The 17592-nt window shown below is 38.2% G+C and overlaps 1 protein-coding gene across 1 annotated transcript in view; it reads right to left on the bottom strand.

The window, feature by feature from the left end:
* Positions 1 to 16739, bottom strand: part of RHEB (Ras homolog, mTORC1 binding) — a 73224-nt gene extending 56485 nt beyond the window's left edge. The window contains exon 1 of the mRNA XM_044677231.1: positions 16222 to 16739. Within this exon, the coding sequence (XP_044533166.1) occupies positions 16222 to 16273 (52 nt within the window). The 5' untranslated portion in view covers positions 16274 to 16739. The remainder of the gene's footprint in view (positions 1 to 16221) is intronic.
* Positions 16740 to 17592: the final 853 nt, after the last annotated feature.

Here is a 17592-nt window from a genome sequence, read left to right as displayed (position 1 = left end):
TTAAGATATTCTGCTCAATACAATGATCCAAGACAATTCTTTTTTTTTTTTTTTTTTTAAATCCTTACCTTCTATCTTCCAATCAATATTGTGTATTGGTTCCAAGGCAGAAGAGTCACACAGCTGGGAAGTGTCTGAGGTCAGATTTAAACCTAGGACCTGCCATGTCTAGGCCTGGCTCTCAATCCACTGAGTTACCCAGCTGCCCCCCAAGACAATTCTGAAGGACTAATGATGAGAGAATGGACTGATGAGCTCTGGGTGCAAACTGAAGTATAATTTTTAAACTTTATTTTTCTTGCTCTCATCTTTTTGTAAAATGGCTGATATGGAAATATGTTTTGTATGATTTCACAGTATATTGATATATTGCTTGACTTCTCAATGGATGAGGGAAGAATTTGAAGGATGAGGAAGAGAATTTGAAACTAAAAAGAATGCAAAAAAATTTTTTTAGAAAGGGACTCATTATTTAAACAATTACAATATTTTTATAATGTGCCATAAGAAGAAAAGAAAGTGTTTAATCATTCATTTTAACTAAGGACTTGAAAAACCCCAAACCCTCTGCTGCTAGTTGAGAAGGTATAGTCCCTGCCATCATCAGAACTGAAAATAGTTTTACAACTTATTTTGAGTCATAATAACCATCATCTACATTAGCCCTAGCAATTAAAGGCCATAAAAGAAAAACTTTAACATGTGGTCATCAAGTAAAAAATTTCATTTTTAGCATTACTAAAGCAATCATATTAAACTAAGGAAAAATTTAAAGCAATCTGAAATTTCATCAGTTCTAAGGATGTTATCTTAATGTTTCATAATTAATTGAAGTGGTTAAATGTTATTCTCATATCTCAACAGCATGATTTTTTTAATGCCATTTTATTTTCTGAGGATTCCTTACAGTAGTTTCTAGATAATAGATAATGAACTTAATTAATTATGTACCTAGTATTGTATTTACAGATGGGTAAACAATCAAACAAGCCAATCCCTACACTTGAGCTTATGAGAGAGCTGGAAAGAAGGTGGCTAAAGGGGCAAGGAGTGGAAAGGAGAAGTCTATAGAATGAGTCCAAGTTAGAGGGAGGTACTTCAGATTATGGTGGCCCAATTACAAAATTACCAATTAGGGCAGAGGGAACTCAAGGTACTGATTTCTCCAGGGTGTTGAGACAAGAGGAAAGAGGAAGAGAAAGTACCACAGATAACCACTTACATTTTCATATTAATCAATTATTGAATATTTATACTTCTTCAAGGTTCAAGAATATGCAAGAAATGAAAAGAGCTGGCTTCAAAGTTAATTAAATTTTATCAAATAGAAGATTTTGAAAAGACAATTGTTCAGTCCAAATGTATTTTAGGATTGCCAACTATTGTATTCATTATTCAGTTAGATTGCTGCCTTGTAAAGAGGAAGTCCTGATTTCAATTTCCACATCTGACATGGATTGGCAATGGCCAAGTGTACAACCTCCGTGCCTCTTTTTTTTTTCCTGTGTGAAATATGTAGATGGTAGATGATATTTGTAGCACTTAACAACACAGGTGTCCTTATGAATGAGTTAGTAGTCTTCTATTCTGAATTTAACCTCACTGATCTAATACAGTAGGAAACTGAAGCCTGAAATGTTCAATGACTAGTTCATAAAAAAGTTCCTTTGTAGTTGCTTATCCCCTTTTTTTAACCATTACCCTATATTTTTTAAGTTTTGAAAAGTTGTTTTGATGCTTTAAGAATAATGAACAATAGTATTTTACTCCTAGATCTTATGTTACCTGTCCTAATTAATAGCCAAACCATGTGAATTCACAGGGGTTCAAGTTTTTAAGTTATGAGATGAGAAGATAACCATACAAAAGTTAAAAATGCATACATTTAGTATTTTTCCCCAGACCAGAAAAAAAACTTAATACAGATTTCCTTATGCCATTATGTTAGAAAACCCTCACTAAATTCCACAATCCCTACTAGTTGCACTATAGCTTAACTTCCCTTCTCAGCTAAACTTCCAGAAAAAGCCATTTATAATTGATGCCTCCATTTTGTCTCTAAGCCCAGATTCACTATCCTAACTTCCCCCTCATTTCTCTATTCCAGCCTTCTTTCTTACTTAATGCTACCACACAACCTCTGTATTCCATTGACCTTGGTCTTGCTGTGCCTCCATCAAGACACTTAAAAGGATTTTCACTGGCTGTTGAGCATATCTGGAATTCTCGCCTATGAATCTGTGCCTCCTGTCTTCCCTTGGCTTCCTTCAAGTCCCAGCTAAAATTACACCTTTCTATAGGAATCCTTTTGCCATTCCTCATAATTCTAGTACCTTCCCTCGGTTATTCACTTCCTTATTCTCCTATGTAAAACTTGTTTGTACAATTATTTGTGTATTATCTCCTTAAGGATTGGGACTGTCTTTTGTCTTTCTTTGTATCCACATCTCTTAGCATAATGCCTGGCAGAGTAATGCACTTAAAGCTTATTGACTATGTGTTGACAAATGCCCTTTCCCTAGCTGGAATGCTTTCTCTTCTCAATTTTCCCTTTTGGCTTCCTTCAAACTTTAGCTCAAACCTATCTTCTACAAGAAGCTTCTTCCCAGTTCCCCCTTTTCCTATGAGACTGCCTCCAATTTATCCCATATTTATCTGGTTTGTTTCTCCATTAGGATGGGAACTTCTTGAGGGCAAGTCCCCTGGTTTTGCATTTCTTTATACTTCCAGGGCTTAGCTCTAGGCCAGGCACATATCTGGAAGTTTAACAATGCTCTTATCTACTGACCACAACAAGACTTCACACTAAAGACTCTCCCCCAAAAAGGTGTCAGCTTGGAGAGATTACCTGTACTTAGTAAGGTCCTCTAGATGCACCTGTTTAGATATGACTTTAAGTTAATTGGATCGGGCCTTGGAATAGTTTCCTAAATAATGGTCATAACCACTCAATTAAATTCTTTTTTCACTATACAAAGAAGGAAAAAATAAGTGGATGAAGAATGCCCATTGTCCAAACTATGACACATTAGAGGAAGAAAAAATTGTATAATTTATCTATCACTACATAAAACCAACAGGCAGTGGAAGGGACCAATTAGCTAGGTAAAGAAGAGAACAAAAGGAGGAGATTAAGTTGGGCTGCCTTTAAGAAATAGGTATGTTCTTTCTAAGCTTCTTCCTAAAAGAAAGCCCCACTTTATTAAAACCAATATTCCTTCTGGTACTTTACAAATGACTGGCCTACTTCAGTCTTTGAAGAATAAGTTAACAATAACTCAATACATACAACACATATAGGAAAAGAGGATTGAATTCACAGTAACAATGACAAAAAATGATGGGCCAATAAGGGGAAAGTTATAGGGAATTGGGGAAAAGATGGATAGGGTTCATTTGGAGGCATCACTAAAATCATAATCTCTTTTTTTTTTTAATCCTTAACTTCTATCTTAGAGTTAATACTCTGTGGTTGCAAGGTAGAAGAACAGTGAGGGCTAGGCAATTGACATTAAGTGACTTGCCCAGGGTCACACAATTAGAAAGTTTCTGAGGCCAGATTTGAATTTAAGACCTCCCACCTCTATGCCTGGCTCTCAATCCACTGGGAGCCACCTAGCTGCCCTCTCTTTTGGTATTTTCAAAAAGTAACAATGAGCTATGTAAACAGACCTATGACAAAAGTAATTCACTACATTCAATGTCAAAAAACCCTTACCTAGAATACTAACCTTACTTGAACTCAAGGAAAACAGCTAGCTATACCTCACTTGCTTAAAACTTCCTTGCACTTGAGGCAGCTAGGCACTATAGTGGAAAGAATGGTGAGCATGGACTCAGGAAGACCTGAATTTGTATCCTCTCTCACTTTTGTGGTCTGGCAAGTCAATTGGTCTCTCTCAACCTTTTTCTTCAACTGTAAATGATGACAATGATAGCACCTACTTCATAGAATGGTTGTGAGGAAGGCTTTGTGATTCTTAAAACACCACATAAATAGCATCTAGCTACACCTCAACTTTTTCACCTCAAAATAATAGGCATCTGTAAGGTGAATTCCAGCTCTACAATTCTATGTTTTTATGAATTTAAGAGGAATGTGAAAACAAATTCTTTTTTCTCACTAAAAGAATGTGGAAAATCTGTCCACAAAACAAAATACTAAAGGCTAAAAATACGATAGGTAAACATTAAGAACTCCAAGTATCAGATATTAAAAAAAAAAACCCTGACGCACCATAGTGAAGTACCTCCAAATTCTCAGTGATATAAGTGGACTCCACACGCTTCATTCCTCAGGGGAAAATAAAAGGAATTTAATTACACTGAAGCATGAAGAATTTAGGCTCAATCAGAGGAAGAATTTTACTATCAATAACAGTAAAAAAGATTGCCAAGAAAGAATGTGAAATTGTCTCTCAGACTCTTTAAAATAAGATAGTCATCTAAGATAATAAAGATGAATGCTTGCCAAGAGTATGGACTAGATCAGTGATGGGCAAACTTTTTAAAGAGGGGGCCAAAGGAAAGAAAATGCTCATCTGTCAGTCTGTTTCTAAGGCAACTCTTTCAAAGTTTCATTGTATTGTATCCTACTCATTGTATTCGTCAGATTAGGAATAATGTCATGTGGCCAGACAGAACATTTCAGGGGGCAGGATCTGGCCCGAAGGCGGTAGTTTGCCCATCACTGGATTAGATAATCTCTAAAGATTTCTACCAGCTCCATTATTCTAAGAATTAAACATTTAAGTTACACTGAAGAATAATATTTATTGGATTCAAAGAGTAAAGGAGATGAAAAGAACAAGAACACAGAAGGTGGTCCTTAAATTATGTCATTCAATTCAATCAATATTTACAATAAATACCTATGTGTATAAAGTATTATGCTAAGCAGTAGTTGACCAATTATCTTTACCATATAGCTACCGTGGGGAGAGTACTTTATAAACCTAAGCCCCAAGCATCATTCAGTCTTGGGATCTGTCACCTGTGGTCTAAGAATCACCAAGTCTTTGGGGTACCCTGCTGTTGAACTTCTAAAGAGCTATCTCTTCCAACTAGAGTATGATATCTCCAAGAAGAGGCTCTTTATTTTTTCTATGTGTATTCCCAATGCCTGGCACAGTGCTTGACACAAAAGTACTTAATAAATTCTTTACCATTACACTGCACTATATGAATTTTAATTATTACTATTAAGAGACATGGAATTTCACAGTACAAAATTCATTAGCATTTCCATGGGTCCTTGATTTCACACCAAAATTAGAGTTGAAACACTCCATGTCTTCTCTTCACATTAAATAGGCTAGTGCTTGGTGCAGAAAATACAAAGAGAAAAGACTTTCCTTGCCCTCAAGGAGCTCATAGTCTGATGGGAGAGGCAACAAAGAAATAATATGTATAATAAAACAGGTACAGGATAAACTGGATATATCCAACTGATTGAAGGTGCTAGAAGTAAAGAGGATCAGGAAAGGCTTCCTATACAAGATTGGAGTGTAGCTGAGACTTTGAAGGAAACAGGAAGGAAGCCAGAACACAAAAATGAGAAAAATGAGAATTCTAAGCTTGGACAAGAGCCTGTGAAAATTCTCAGGTGAAAGGGTTTATTGTTCAAGGAATAGGAAGGTCAGTATTACTGGCCTGAAGAGTAGATGGGAAAGAGGGTTAAGAAGACCAGAAAGAAAAGGATCGGGTACTCAGGGGCTTTGAATGTAGGAGAAATTGTATAGTTGATTCTGAAGTTAACAGTCATTGGAGTTTATTAAGTAGCAGGGTGACATAATCAGGCCTGCATGTTAGGAAAATCATTTTGGCAAGCTGAGTAGAGGTTGGATTGGAGTGAGGAGAAACTTATGGCAGGGAGAGCAACAAGTAGAATAGTCCAGGAGTGAGGAAATAGGGCCTGCACCCAGAGCAATGGCAGTGCTAGCAGAGAAAGGGTATGCATGAGAAATGTTATGAAAATAAATTGGCAGGCCTTAGCAACAGGTTGGATATGGAGGGAGTGGTAACCTAGACAGTAAAAGAAAAGTTGGAAAGCAGGGAGAGTTTGAAGGGATATACTGAGTTTCATTTTAGACATGCTAAGCTTAGTTAAGATGTCTACAGCAATGTCCAATGTGAGAATGGAGATCAAGAGAAAAGTTAGGGTTAGCTAAAGAGAACCCAGAGTCATTTGTACGGAAATTATTGTTGAATTGATAGAAGCTGATAAAATTACCAATTGGGGAAAAAGAGGGCTCAGGACTGAGCCCCAATTTCCTTACTTGTATAGAAATGTTAGTGTGGATTTTGTGGAAAGAACAAAGGAACTGGATTTAGAAAACCCGTGTTTGAATATTAACTCTAACCAGAAACAAGCTATGTGGCAATATGCAGGCCACAATTTCTAAGTTTCAACTTCCTTATCTTAATAAAGGTGGTAATAATATTTATACCACTTACCTGTTGGCAATTCAACATTTTTTCCATTCATCCCTCAACAGGACTACCACTCTATTTCATGCCTTCCTTAACTATCACCTAAGATACAGTTATAGTCTCTTAATGGGTCTTTCTATCTCCAATATCTCTCCTCTGTGGAAACTTCCTTCTCAGTTTCTCTATAAATATCACTAAATAGTTCTCTAATTAAAAAATTCTTTCCAGACAACTCACCTTAGGAAGATTAGTTAGGTCAAAACTAAAAGGTATTCCTTAAGGAAAATGGATTATGGGTGGAAACCAACTTGGGAAAAAAGACTCTTGCCTGGTTAAAATCCTTGTCTTTGCCTGTGATTTACAACTGTCAACAAGTGTGAGTCTATAAAGCATTTGGACTGCAAAAGGCAAGTTAGCTACAACTATTAAGCTGAAGAAATCACCAAGACAAAAAGGAAAAGAGAGGAGAATTCAGGACAAAGTCTTAGGAGACACTCAAAGTTAGAGTTATAACCTGGATGAATGGAAGAATCAATGGAAGAACAAGAAAACAAGAACCAGAGAGAGCAAGGTCATGAAAACCTAGAGAAGAGTAAGGAAATACCACTTTTTGTTCAGAATATCCCTTTTCAATTCCTGAGGGGAGGGATCAAGCAAAGAAATTAATAGTACCAGTTCACTGGCATCAATCATTAAGTAATTGTTTACTACTACTGTCCTTGAATGTTGATTCAAAACTATTTTAATATATTGTGATTTTTCTTCAAAATTCAATATTACTGAAAATTGTCTTGAAGAGAAAGATAGGCAAAGACATGGGAGAAGCCTGTTACAGATTGGACATTTCTCTCAGAAAGACTTGAATTGAGGGCAGCTGGGTAGCTCAGTGGATTGAGAGTCAGGCCTAGAGACGGAAGGTCCTATGTTCAAATCCGGCCTCAGACACTTCCTGGCTGTGTGATCCTGGGCAAGTCACTTGACCCCCATTGACCACCCTTACCACTCTTCCACCAAGGAGCCAATACACAGAAGTTAAGGATTTTAAAAAAAAGAAAGACTTGAATTGAGAAAGTCACAGCAATAAAAAGTTTCTGGATGATTTGCAAAAAACAGTTTTTTCTTTTATGCCTCTCCAATTTTTCTCCTTCATACAGATGCCAAAGTGATATTTCTAAGGAACAAGTCAGATTTTGAGAAATTTCAGTGGCACCCATTGTCCCTATGTGTGTGTGTATACACACAAATTCCTTAGTTTGACAAAGCTGCTCACAATCTGGATCTGGGTTCCTGGCCCATTCATCCACCCTGCAACTGAATTCTCTACTGTGCTGTCCCCACAATTAAGTGTGTGAGCTGTTCAGAGGAAGAATTGTCTCCAATTTTTCTATTTGTACCTCCAGTGAACCCGAGCTTCTAGGTTTACTGCCCATTACACCCATCATGCACTTCATGTACCAATTAACCTATTGTTTGTTCCCTTTACTTTACACCTTATTTCCCTCCTCTAGACCTTCAGAAAGACCCCACACACAGGTCCTGAAATGAACTGTGCTCACATGGAAGCTCCCTTCAAAGCTTGGCTCAACTCTCAAAAAGTCTTTCCCGATTCCCTTAGTTTTTGCTTATACTTCTTCAGATCAACCACCAATTACAACACATTTACTTTCTATATAAGCCGGTATTTATTTATGAACATTCTTATATTCTCCCACTCACCCCCACCCCATGTAAGCTCTGGGAGGGCAAAGATTACTTCATTTTTATACATTAGTCAAATATCAATATCAAATATACATTTATTTGTATTTGTATTCCTATCACACAATTAATGCTAGTTTGCACTCTGTGAACTAAGTTGTTAGTATTTTTATATATCTGCCTCTCAAAGTTTTGGCAAGGTTCAAATGAATATTATATATGAAGATGCTTTGCAAAATGTAAAGCGCTATGCAAAATGGTAGCAGAATAGAAGTTTCTTAAAAGCATGCTATTCTCTTTTATATTCTGAATAACGAGAAAAGTGAGGCACTTTATCAAAGCAGAATATGTAAGGAATTAAATAAGTTTTTTTTAACTGAATTCAACATATCTTTCTCACAAACCAAAACAGATTCTCCTCTATCTAGTCCTATTTTAAAAAAATCTAAAATCTAGGCCTTTGCATTCATCCCTATTAGAGGTCATTTTCTTGTTGGCAGTGCTTTATTCCAGCCTATTGAGGTTTTAAAACTGGATCATCAGTATCCTTTGAGTTACCTATTCTGCTATTGCCTCCATCCCACAACAAGCTACAAATTCATAACATTTAAGAAAGTATGCCTACAAATCCTAGAAAATTATTTTTTAATTTAGAATATTTTTCTACAGTAATTATATTATTCATGATCCCCTCCCCCCTCCCAAAGTCAACAAGCACTTCCACTGGGTTATACATATATCATTGTTCAAAACCTATTTCAATGTTATTCGTATTTGCAGTAAAGTGCAAATCCTAGAAAATTATTGATTTCATAGTTAATACAACACAAAAACATGCTTTTTATTCTTTCATATCCCTCTATTAATTTACAAAGTAGCTGGCGAGTGGGGGAGACAATATTTCTGGAGATCAAAAAGAAAGAGCTAGATATTTCTGAAAGGAAGATATCACAATCATATCTTAGCTAGATATGGCTACTTTTTAGGTGTGGATCAAGTTATTGTACTCAACTGTTATATAGATTTTTGAGCTAGAATGGATCTCAGAGATCAGGCTCTAATTTTACAGATGATGTAAGGACCAAAGAGATAAAAGCAATTGCCTAAGGACACATATAAATAGCAGGGCTAGGATTTGAACTCATATGCTTAGATTCTAAATTCAGTTCTCTTTCCATTATAAAAAAATAAAGTCCTTCCTTTTCCCTTTTCCACCTGTCTTTTCACTCTAAAATTGGAGAGAAAGATTATAGTGAGCCTTGAAGATTATTATTAGTCTGATATTACACTAAAGCCAGTGGTAAAATTAAAGGTAGGTAATATTTAGAGATGGCAATTCTCTCCTGCAACTTCTTGGCATTCATATTGAACAGAAGTTACTATCTGATAGAGAAATAATGACTTGTAATTATTTAAAAGGCAGTATTTCTCTTTAGAAAAAGTTCCTTTTCAAATTCAGTATTTGATACCCTTTGATCCAGAAAAACCACTACTAGATCTATATCCCGAAGAGATAGATTAAAAAAAAAAAAAGGAAAAATATTCATAATTGCTCTTTTTGTGATGGCAAAGAGTTGGAAACTAAAAGGGATGTCCCTGAATTGGGAAATGGCTGAACAAATTGTGGTGTATGATGGTGATGGAATACTATTGTGCTATAAGGAATGATGAACAGGATGATTTCAGAAAGAACTGGAAAGACTTACATGAACTGATGCAGAGTGAAATAAACAGAACCAGGAAAACATTGTATACAGTAACAGCAATATTGTGGAATGATTAAAAGGTGATAGACTTTGCTATTAATGGCAATACAATGATCCAGGACAATTTTGAGAGACTTATGAAAAAAGAATGCCATCCATATCCAAAGAAAAAACTGTTGGAGTAGGTACAAAAATGAATAATGTGGAAATGTCTTGCGTGATAATACATGTATAAATAACCCAGATTGAATTGCTTGTCAACTCTGGGAGAGGGGTAGGGAAGAAGGGAAGAAAACAATTTGAATCCTATAATTTCAGAAAACTTATGTGGAAATTTGTTATTAAAATAAAAAATAAGCTTTTTAAAAAGGGAAAAATGTTAAATAAATATTAGTTATAATTTCAAAATTCAGCATTTGGAGTTTAAGCATTTGAGGTGAGATGAAAGTTTACCCAGCCACTAAAGTTCTAGCATATGGTTAAAAGGCTCCTCCTCCAAAAGGTTAAACTCTAGAGGTGGGGGGAGGGAAGGGTATAATTACCATTCCAGAAGGGTAGGAGGAAAACCATCAAACTTGGCAGATACCTACAAGGAAGTTAGGCAGATATACCTGAGTAGATAACATAGCACACTATGACCTTTTTTTACCATAAAAGGGTAGGGCAGCTAGAATGGATTTCTGATTATATGAACTTGTATTAGTAGCATAATGTCAGTATCTTCTCAGTTCTCCATTAAAAAACTAAAGTAGTGACATCAGATACTAATGACATCAGAATACTAATAAAACACTCAAAATTAAAACAACCAAAATAAAGAATATTTTGCTGGCAGAATTAAGAGAAAATTTTAAACTTAAAAAAAAAAAAGATTCCAAATGTTTCTAGCCCTTCAGAATTCTGCTATCCCTATGATCTGTATTTATATTTGTCTGATTAGCCCTTGCAAATCTAAAATTTAGTAACAAAGATCACATTTTTTGTCATTAAGGAGGGAAGCCTAAATGAGCTGTTTTCTTCATAACAGAAGAAAAGGTGGAGATCATAAGAGCTGTCCTGTAAATGAAAATATCAAGAAATTATGGGGGAAACAAAGAAACTATATGGGATAATTGCTATCATAGCACTTCAGAAAAATATTAATGAATAATTTTAATATATAAGAGCATGTCGTATGCTATGAAGCTTTTTCTGAAACACACTATTACACATAAAGTGAAGAACATAAAGATCAAACCATTTGCAAAGGACATAAGGACATACAAATAGTGTTCTGAAATTATGTAACCAAAAGGTTTGGAATGATATGAAAAATGAAAGAGACTTTGAAGAGATTCTAAAAACATCAACTTTCAAATTACTAAATCTTTTCCATGACAAGGAGGAGCTACAGTTTACTTTTCAATCATCTAGTAACTTCAGAAGAATATGGATTATGTAAAATACAAGCCCTATTAAAACATCCAATGAGTCAAAGTTACTCCCCAGCTTCCCCTACAATGATTCATTTTGGTCTTCTTTGCAAGCTAATAAATTTGGTAATTTGAGGGAGAAGGAGGGCTAATTTTCATTAGATTATAATGAATATATATATAAGATCCTTGAGCACAGGGATTGTATTTTGCCTCTTTTTGTATCCCTAATATTTAGCATTGTGCCTGGCACATAGTAGGTACTTAATGTTAACAAATTACCAAAAAATAGATTTTGATATATTACATTACTTATCTTTGACATTCCTCTATTTCCTCACAAGTTAAACTGGTTGAAAGGAGGACCAGACAAATGTTTCCAATACATTAAGTAAAATGCCTATGGATACATGTAAAAATATGAATAAGTTTCATCTATTTGTTCTACTTATTTTTCTTTAATACAAAGAAGCGTTTAGGAGAAAAGATTGGGAAATAAGGAAGTGATTTCCAGAGATCAGAGTACCTACATAAGGGAGATCATAAATCCAAAGAATTAACTTAGTTTTCTTTCTGCTTATTCTCTATAACATTGTAGTTGAAGGATGTCAACTCCTTAAAGAGTACTAGAATACTAGGGCATACTCTAAAGATGGTTAGTAAATTTGGCAACTACCAACTAAATGCAGGCTAGAAGTCATAATTTTAGGTCATGATCTCAAAACTAACTTTACATATCAATCAATGAACAAGCATTTATTAAACTCCTATTACTTACTTGCCAGGCACAAAAGATACAAAGACAAAAATGAAAACAGTCCCTACTCTTAAGGAACATATAGGTCTACTATTTGTGGAGACAATTTGTCCACATAAGTGTATATATGACATACATGATATGAAGAAGGGGAAGGGTAGAGGAAAAGGCACTACTAACAACTGAGGGTGGAAGTCAGAAAAGGTCTGATATGTAGAAAGGTGGCATGAGAGGGGATTTTAAGTTAGGCAAGTGAGAAAGAGAGTAAAATGTAGGCACAGGAAATAGCTCAAGTAGAGATGGGAGATGGAGGGCACTATGTCAAAACCAGCAAGAAAACATATTTAGAAGAATGTATAATAAGGCTAGAAAAATAGGTTAAGATTAAGTTGTGAAAGCTTTAAAATGCCAAAAGAGTTTGATCCTTTAAGCAGTAAGAAACCACTGCAATTTATTGACTAGGGAGGGTACTTGGTCAGATCTGCATTTTAGGAATGGACTGGAGTCTAAGAATGAAATGATAGACAAACCAAGGGATGGCCAAAGCCTGAATTATGGTGGTAACCAAGTAAGGCATTAGAATGTAATCTTAGTTTGTATCAGTAAGAATAGCTAGGCCCCAACCTCCTCAGCTGAGGGTCTAAATCAGTGATGGGCAAACTATAGCCTGCGGGCCAGATGCTGGGGGGGTGGGGACCTGAAATGTTCAATCTGGCCACATGCCATTATTCCTAATCTGTCGAATACAATGAATAGGATACAATACAATGAAACTTCAAAGAGTTACCTTAGAAACAGACTGACAGATGAGCATTTCCTTTCCTTTGGCCCCCTCTTTAAAAAGTTTGCCCACCACTGGTAGAAAGGATAGAGAAAGGGACAAATTTAAGGGATTCTAGAGAGAAAGAAATGACAAGACATGGCAAACGATTAGCTACATGGGTTGAGTGAGAGTAAGGAGTCCAAGGATGACAATGAAGTTGCAAACCTGGATGACTAGGAGATGAGTGCCCTCCACAGAAACATAGCAGTTGTAGAGAGGGATACTACTCTAGACATAATGAGTTCGAAATGTTTATAGGAAAATCACTTTGAAATGTCCAAGAGAAGTACAGAACAGAGACCAATGTTAAATGCATAAATTTGGAAGTCATCTGGATAGAGATTATAATCAATGTCCTGGAAGCTGGTAAGATCACTGAGGATATAAAGATACAGTCATGAAATACACTTATAGTTAGGGGATGTGATGTGGCTAATGATCTAGTAAAGCAGACTGAGGAATGGTCTTGACAGGGAAGAGAACTAAGAGAGAATAATGCCATAAAACAGCAGAGAAATAAGTACTCAGAAAGAGAATGCTCAAGTGTATCAAATGCTACAGTAAAGTAGATAAAGTATTAGATTAAGAAAAAGGAATCATATATATTAAGAGATGACTTTGCTTTGGAGAGAAAAAAAGTAGTATTTAAATTATGTACATGTCTTCTCCCTATTAGCAATATTCAATATTTAGAACTGAAAAATAATTACTTTTAATAACTATATGGAAATTAACTTGTCTAGTTAAACCTGATCTTTAAAAAAGATTTTGAGTACCCAAAAGTACATAGCTATTAACTATTTTTTGGTATAATTGACACAAGAAAAGGTGATTAAAAAAATTTTTTTTATTGGTAGTCAGACAACAGTTACATGGGATAGCAGGGCATATCTGATGTAAACGACTACCTGAATGCAAGATCTGGGGATTGGTTTTACATTAGTTTATATTCACTGAAAACTAAATAATAGTTAAAAGGGTATAAACTGACACTGAAGATATTACCCTGTGACAATTTAATCAGCAGCATGCTAAAATCCTGAAATGACCTCCAGAGAGATACTGTAGACTCTACAGTGTAGAGCCTCCAATACTTTGTGCTTAAAAAAAAGAGGAAGGGAAGCATCAATACCACATCATTCAGATTTGCTTTAGGAAAATGAGCTGACCACGATCAGAACAGCTAACCTCATGATTCTCTGATGTCACCTTCAGGTGCTTCCTAAGTTATACTACCCAACTAATTGTGGACCATTACTGTTTAATGGAACACAGGGAGTTTGCTAGAAGCCACTTTACAAGTAATAGTAACACAAGTTACAGAATCTAGTGCCACTGCCCAAATGAGAGGAGGAAGGGGAAGGAAAGAATTAGGAGAGAAGAGGAGGAAAATAACCTGAAACCTAGAACCCCAGTTCCCATATATTTCAGGGGGGATTGCCTGTACATACATTATCTTCTCCACTAAACTGTGAGCTCTTTGAGAGCAGACACTGTCTTTTTTACTTTTCTTTGTATTTTTTGGACAGCACAGTATCTTGCACATAGTAGTAGGTACTTAATAAATGCTTACTGACTGGATTGTAGTAAAAGATCTAAAGATTGTTATTTTTTTAAGGATTCATTAAGGCTGTAATTTGTCTCTTTTCTCTGATTAGGCAGTGCATCTAGTCACATCTAGGAGTGAAAGAAAACCTGATGGTTTGTAGAATCAATTCTTACTCCATAGTCCCTACTACCAACATGATTTGGGGGGCCATTTTCATTGAAACATGAAAAGTGACTATGAATACCTTAGCCAATGACCCCAGAGTTATGGAAAGAAAAACCAAAAAAGGAAGGCAGAGAATTCAGAATGAAGTTGTCACCAAGAGTTCATCCAATAAGAGAACCAGTTACATGTTTTCTTCTGACAATGTTACTGTTGTAAACTAAAGAACTCAAACTCTTATGTTGTGTTCAAGTAAATAAAGTATTTTTTAAGCCAGAGAATACGTCTTATACAACTAAACTATAAGTGTGATTTTAAAACATCAGTTTCCTCAAGATAGAAAACGAGTTCAGTTTCTCATCTTCAGCACCTATTGGTTTCAAATGAAAAAGATGGCAACTTCTAGAACTAGATTTAAATGTATGTCAACTTCTTTAAAAATAACTTTTGAAATATTTCAAGTCAACCTGATTACAATCATCTGACCTTATTCAAGTATGCCTAAGGAAAAAATAATTTTTGGTGTCATTCAAAGAATTGGAGGTTTTCCCTTTTAATTATTCTAAATTAATAATTAGTTAATTATTAATTTAATTATTCCCTTTTAATTATTCTAGATGCCAGCATGGGTCCCCCCCCATATTTAAATGTTTTTACATTATACAAGCCTTAAATTTGGTAGCATCCAGGTAGTTGTCAAATTTTTTTGAAAAAGACTTTTTTTGAAGATCTAGCAAGGGTTTGGGGAGGGTTGTAAACGTTTCCCCAAAATAGTACTATCGTCCAGGAGACATTGAATATTAAAAAAAAAAAAAGTCCCAGACCACTTAATTTGTTAAAAGTACAATGACTTGGACTACACCACTTTCTCCAATACCTTACAAAGATCTTTGTTAAAATTCTGAGGGTTTCTCGAACTGAAAAGTTATTAGCAGACACCAGAGACGAAAAGGTTTTAAAGTGGGGTCCAGAGGAAAGGATCTGTAAAAGACAGGTGTGATTTCGTCCTTTTGGAAAACACCAAAACTCAGTAGCTAGCAGCAAGGGGTGGGTGGCGAGAGAATGGAAATCCTCGAGACTAAAGACAGCTAAAGCCCGAGTGCCTCAGCCGGCCCTCCCTAACCACCCACGCGCCTCCCTCCCCCACCCCCCGCAGTTTCCTCTTCCACACCCACCCCCTTCCTCGGACACATCCTCTTCCTCCTCCCACCCCGCCTCCCGAGGCCGACCCAGGCCGGCCCCGCCACCTGTCTGACCAGACGCGAGGAAAGGCGGAAGGAGCCGAGGATTGCCCAGCTCCCCGGGCCTGGGGACGGGGAGGGAAGTGCAGGGAACATGAGGAACGCGGGAGGGGTTCACTCCGAGATGGGGCCGCCGTGACCACTCTCCCCTCAAAATGGTGGTTGCCTTGGCCGCCGGGGCCGCTTGGTTATGAAACACGCGCTGCAGCCCCCGCCCGGGGGTGGAGGCAGGAGGCGGCCTTGGCCCCCACCCTCCCGCCCCGCACATGGACACGCCGCGGCTGCAAACTTCCCGGGGGCCGCCTACGCCGCCACCAGGGGGATCTGGGGCAGGAGGAGAGTGCCAGGAGTGCCATGGGCAAGACCCCATCACCACACACAGGGCCAGAGGAAGGGGAGATAGCGGGAGGGGGGAGGGGGCAAGATCGGTTACCGACTCACCCACAGACCGGTACCCCAGGATAGCGATCTTCCGGGACTTGGACTGCGGCATCTTCTCACACTCCACAGCCCCGGCCCAAACCACATCAACCGCAGCGGCGGCGGCTCCTGCTGGTGCTGGAGACGACGACGGCGGCGGCAGCAGCGGCGGCGGCCGGGGAGAGCGACATACAGAGGAAAAGCGGCGACGACGGCGGGCGGGCGGGCTGGGTCTCTCTCCCCCGCTCCTGAGTTTCCCCCCACTTCACTCCCCCCAACCGCCCGGAACCGACCGCGAGACACCGACCCCCTCCCCCCACAACACACACACGTGACACCACCCTCTCCCTCCCGGTTAGGCCCCGCCCCTACGTGACCCGAGTGTCAGGCTTTCCCCACCACCACACACACTCACACACACACTCCAACTCAATCGTTTTTTTTCCTTGCCCTCTCCTTTTCCACCCCAATGAAAGGTGGGCAGGGTTTCAATGAAAAAAAAAGGCGCCGAAGATTTTCTCGAAAAAGACACGACTAAAACTCGCTGCGTCATCAATCCCCCCCACCCGGTCTCCGCCGCTTATTAATTACGCTCCTTCTTTTCGAGCGCTGATTGGGCATCCTTCCTCCCACTTGAGCAATGACGCGACGGAACCTCCTTCTCCCATTGGGTTAGGGGAGGCCGAGCGGAAAGGAGGCGGTGTCGAGAGGACTGGGCGGTGAGTTGGTCTCGACACCTCCGAGCTAAAAATAAATTCCTGGCATCAGCCGCGCGGTGGGGCGCCCGTGGCGTTAGTAGGCTTCGAAACGCGAGAGGGAAGGGCGGGGCGAAAAAGAGCTCCTTTGGGATTGGTGAAAGTAGAGCGGAGAGGGAGGGGCGGAAAAGAGCGAGCGCAACTCTGGTTGGAAAGGAATGTTGGGCGGTTGGTTCGGCGCGAGCCAGGTGAGCCCATAAAAGGCTCCAAGCTCGCAGTTCCTACGATAAGGAGGCTTGCGATCATTGGGCGGTTTCTTCTTTGGCGTCTTGCAAAAATAGCAAGTTTACATGTGGAAGACGCTTTACTGTTTCTGAGACCCAGACTTCGCTGAAAGCGAGTGGGTGGAGATGCGATGGCGCTTTTTAATAGTTTTAAGAATACAAATTACGACACATGGGGATCTCATTTTGGGAATCTAAAAAGCCACTAACTCTAGGATCACATCAGGCTTGTTAGTAGGCTACCTTCTTGGAAATAGTTTCTTCTGTAGTCACCTAGGCGAGCTGTAAAAGTCAGCAGGTGCAAGAGGATACAAATAATAAAAATGTCATTCCTGACAGAAAGTACCCTCAAGACCTTGTTTTCCGAGATGTGACCTTGATAGGACAAGGACTTTGTTTCTGATCACTTATTT

This window comes from Gracilinanus agilis, chromosome 5 (genome assembly GCF_016433145.1).
Source record: "Gracilinanus agilis isolate LMUSP501 chromosome 5, AgileGrace, whole genome shotgun sequence".
NCBI lineage: Eukaryota > Metazoa > Chordata > Mammalia > Didelphimorphia > Didelphidae > Gracilinanus > Gracilinanus agilis.
Note: the sequence above shows the minus strand (reverse complement) of the source record. Positions and strands in the feature narration are given on the sequence as shown.